The 4,606-nt window shown below is 27.1% G+C and overlaps 1 protein-coding gene across 1 annotated transcript in view; it reads right to left on the bottom strand.

Annotated features, from left to right (window-relative positions):
• Positions 1 to 346: 346 nt before the first annotated feature.
• The window catches only part of LOC106870625 (uncharacterized), a 168,046-nt gene continuing 163,786 nt past the window's right edge, over positions 347 to 4,606 (bottom strand). Inside the window, exon 6 of the mRNA XM_014916758.3 lies at positions 347 to 3,276. Coding sequence (XP_014772244.2) covers positions 3,043 to 3,276 — 234 coding nt within the window. The 3' untranslated portion in view covers positions 347 to 3,042. The remainder of the gene's footprint in view (positions 3,277 to 4,606) is intronic.

Genomic DNA, 4,606 nt, shown 5'->3' with positions numbered 1-4,606 from the left:
ATTAGTATTCTTATATATATATATATATATATATTAGAATTCTTATATATATATATATATATATATATATTAGTATTCTTATATATATATATATATATATATATATATATATATATATATATATTAGTATTCTTATATATATATATATATATATATTAGTATTCTTATATATATATATATATATATATATATATATTAGTATTCTTATATATATATATATATATATATATATATATTAGTATTCTTATATATATATATATATATATATATATATATATATATATATATATATATGTATATATATATATATATGAATGTATATGTATATACCAACAGTAAAAGGAAATAATATTTAAGCAATTTTTATACAATACAACAATACAATGAGAAACAATTGTTCATAGAGGAAACAAAGTACAAAAAGTGTTAATGGTCTTGATAGTGTTAGAAAAAGATGGGTTGGGGGTGGAGGCTAATCAAAATATATATTTTATGTAAAAGTCTATAGTTACAACCAAAAGAAAGGTTTTGTTAATCATGCTTCATTAGTCACGCACACACAAATGCATACATACAGACATACAGATGCACACAAATATATTTGTAGAATAATTGTGCCTCAAATATATGGGATAGCTATTGGTGATTATATCAATCCCAGTAATTTACCGGTATTTATACGTCCAAGAAGGATGGGAAGCAAAGTCGACTCTGGTGGGATTTGACCTGAAACGATATAGTGTCATAACTGAAGGCACTTTGTTCGACGTTTCACCGTTCCTTCATAGACATCGCACTCACACAAAATAATAATTAAAAAAAATCAATACATTCAGTTAAAATATTGTACTTAGCAAATATTCGATCATTAGGATTCGATTGAAAAATATTGTGAGCTACTTTAACGACATGCTCAAATCTATGTCTTATTGAATATGGTTTATTATTAAATATTTATTTCAGAAAAATATAATTCAACCCGTTTAACATCTTTTGAATTGTTCATATATTCAAGAAACCAGAGTTGGTTGGTTGTGAGGTTAATGCTAGACTTGATAGTTCAAATGCTTGATAGTTTTAGTATGTTTACAGCAAATTATTATTATTATTATTATAATTATTATTATTTATTATGTTATATATATATATATATATATATATATATATATATATATATATATATATATATATATGAATATATGTTTATGCATGTATATATTCATGTATATATATGAATATATATATATTGTTATATATATATATATATATATTGATATATATACATATATTGATGTATGCATATATGTATTCATATCTATGCATGTATATATTCCTATATATTTATATATATCTGTATAAATATACATATATATATATATATATATATATGCGTGTGTGTGTGTGTATGTGTGTGTGTATAAATATTTTTATACATATATATATTTAAGCTTATGTTTATATATACATGTATATATACATATAGAAACAAATATATTTATATATACACTTAACTTATATATGCATACATATATAAACATATATATCATATATATATATATGCTTCTTTTGAAATACATACATACATCTTCATATATGTATGTATACATATATGTACGTATATATATGTTGATGTGGTGTAGTTTTCTCTGATCGTCTTATAGCTTTTACTTCGTTTTAAGAAAGTTAATAAAGTGAATAGTCCTTTCCTGTTAATTTCATTTAACGTATTTAATGTCATTGCACGTATTATTGTCACAGTACATAATATTTTGTTGTTATAGTTTCGTTCTATTTTTCTGCCTTTTCCACTCCGAGTATTCTTTAACTTCAGATATTTGTTTGTATTTCTTTACCTCATAATCTTCTTAATTTTACTATTTTAATGCAAACACATGCACACATACATACATATGTATGTATGTATGTATGTATGTATGTATGTATGTATGTATGTATGTATGTATGTATGTATGTATGTATGTGTGAATGTATGTGTGAATGTATGTATGTATGTATGTGTGTATGAAAGTATGGATATATGTATGTAGGCGTACTTGTCTACGTGTGTGTGTGTGCTGTTATGTTTTAGGAATAGCGAATGAGAAAACAATGGCTCTTCCGAAACAGGTGAAAGAAAGGAAGTTAGAAATAGAGATAGGTAAGAGAGGAAAGAGAGAGAGAGAGAGAGAGAGAGAGAGAAAGAAAAGAGAGAGAGAGAGAGAGAGAGAAAGAAAAGAGAGAGACAGGGAGTGAGAGAGTGTGTGAGAGCGACAAAGAAAGAGAGTGAAAAATATATCGTGATAGACTGAAGAAGATAAAGTAATATCTTAACAAAGTTAGAAGTAATTGATGATTATATCGCAATAAAATTTCTATAACATTTATGTGCGCAAATTTTATTCCACAATCAACTAAAGCCAGTCATTTTTGATGGACACTATGCAAGTATACACATACACACACATATGTATAAATATATTACATATATATATATATATATATATATATATATACATATATATATGCGTATACACACATGTACGCATTCGTATATGTATGTGTATACATATATATTTATATATATATATATATATATATATATATATATATATATATATATATATATATATGAATATATGCATGTATATTTATACATCTATACATATGTATATACACATCCATTCATACATGTATATATGTATATATATGTATATATATATATATATATATATATATATATATATACATATATATATGTACGTATGTACGTATATGCGTGTATACAAACGCGCATCTAGTAATTAAAGAGGTGTGCATGTACGTATATTTGTGTATCTATGTAGATTTGCATTTATTTATACATGTATAGTTATATCTAATGTTGTGGTCATATATATATATATATATATATATATGTATGTATGTATGTATGTATGTATATGTATATATATATATATATATATTCATGAATATATATATGTATATGTATATATTCGTCAAGTTACTTTTGTTGGCAGACTATCTCTGTGTGTCTATTAACTATTATTCACCGTGGCGCGTGCCGTTTCTCCGCCGGAAATGACGCAAGAGCTTCCGTCTTCTCTTCTTAATAGATTTTAGAGCAGTTTGATTGTTTGCTAGGGAAACAATATTGATATCGGGAACTGATACTGGTTTTATCTGGGCATCGACAGGACACGGACCATCGTGTATGTTTATATCATCAATGGCTATATCTCCTTGGTAACCAGTTTCTGTTGAACCCTCAAAGACAATCTGCAAAGAGAATATGTAATAATGCATCAGAATTATATAAAATAAATGGCGTATTGGAATGTAAAATTTTGATACGTTGTGTCCCAGCATGGGAGTTGTTCAATAACTGAAACAAATGAAAAATAAATATCAAAGGTCAGTAGATTTCAGTTATTTATTATTAGAGTCCGACTTTGTAAGCTATTCGAAGCAACAATTTATATAATTAGAAGAAAAGCAGGAATTTCACGTATACTTCATACTTCAATTGTGCTCAAGAGCTGTTTTATTAGGATAACATATGATCTATGTATGATATTTATGCTTTTCTGGTTTTATGCAAAATATTCTGTTCTTAAGGATCGTTTTAACCTATTAGGTTTTTACACTCGGATTTACTGCAATGCAATAACCTGTCATAGTTTAACCTGATATGAATTGAGTTCTTAATTATCGTGGATTTATTCGTTGATGCTTATACATCAGTTCTCTATAGGGATGTAATTAGAATAATAACAATGTAACCATTACACTATGGGATACAATTTATATGAATACAAACAACTGAAATTTCGACACCAGAAATACCACACTCGTAGCAAAACAACAAATGAACCATGAATAAGTGAAAGGACGAAATTTATTGTAAGAAGATCTGTTCGTATGCATGCATAACATGAAGATATCCAATCAGATTTTCATTTGGAAATTCCTCCATAAGCGAACAACAGCTGTGTATGATGTCTGCAACTTTACGAAAACATCTCCATATATCTCTCTATCCAAACCGACCATGTTGCGAACCAAAAGAGACCAATATCATATAGTTACAAGTTTCATAATTTATCATTGTTTTTAATTTCCAAATTCAACGACAACGGTTTCTAACTTTGTTGCTTCCGAACTTCATAATATGATTTACGAGTTTTTCATAGAATCAAATGGAAGAGTTTATACATATGAAAAGAAAATTACTAATTCGTATCAGCAAAGTGAGAATATATATTTATCATAAAATAATTAGCTATTTCGAAAACGTTTCTACAAATTCTAGCTTACACATTGACTACACGTTAGCTGCCTTCTTAAATAGATAGCTAATCTATCTTCTGTCTCGAGCCGTGGGATTCATAAATCCAGAGTTTAACCCGGTTTCTATGTCGAATAAATGACTGAGATAACAACATTCCTTCCACTCTGTATGGGGCACCGGTCCGCCGCAGGGTTTCCTTGATATTCCTTGATTTCCTTGATATTCTTGGAGCTCATTTTGCTCAAGAAAAAAATGCTCCGTCTGGTCCAGGAATCAAAACGCCTATCTTAAAATCATTAGTGAACACCATTACATCTA

Source organism: Octopus bimaculoides, chromosome 2 (genome assembly GCF_046866305.1).
Source record: "Octopus bimaculoides isolate indiv1 chromosome 2, ASM4686630v1, whole genome shotgun sequence".
Classification (NCBI taxonomy): domain Eukaryota; kingdom Metazoa; phylum Mollusca; class Cephalopoda; order Octopoda; family Octopodidae; genus Octopus; species Octopus bimaculoides.
Note: the sequence above shows the minus strand (reverse complement) of the source record. Positions and strands in the feature narration are given on the sequence as shown.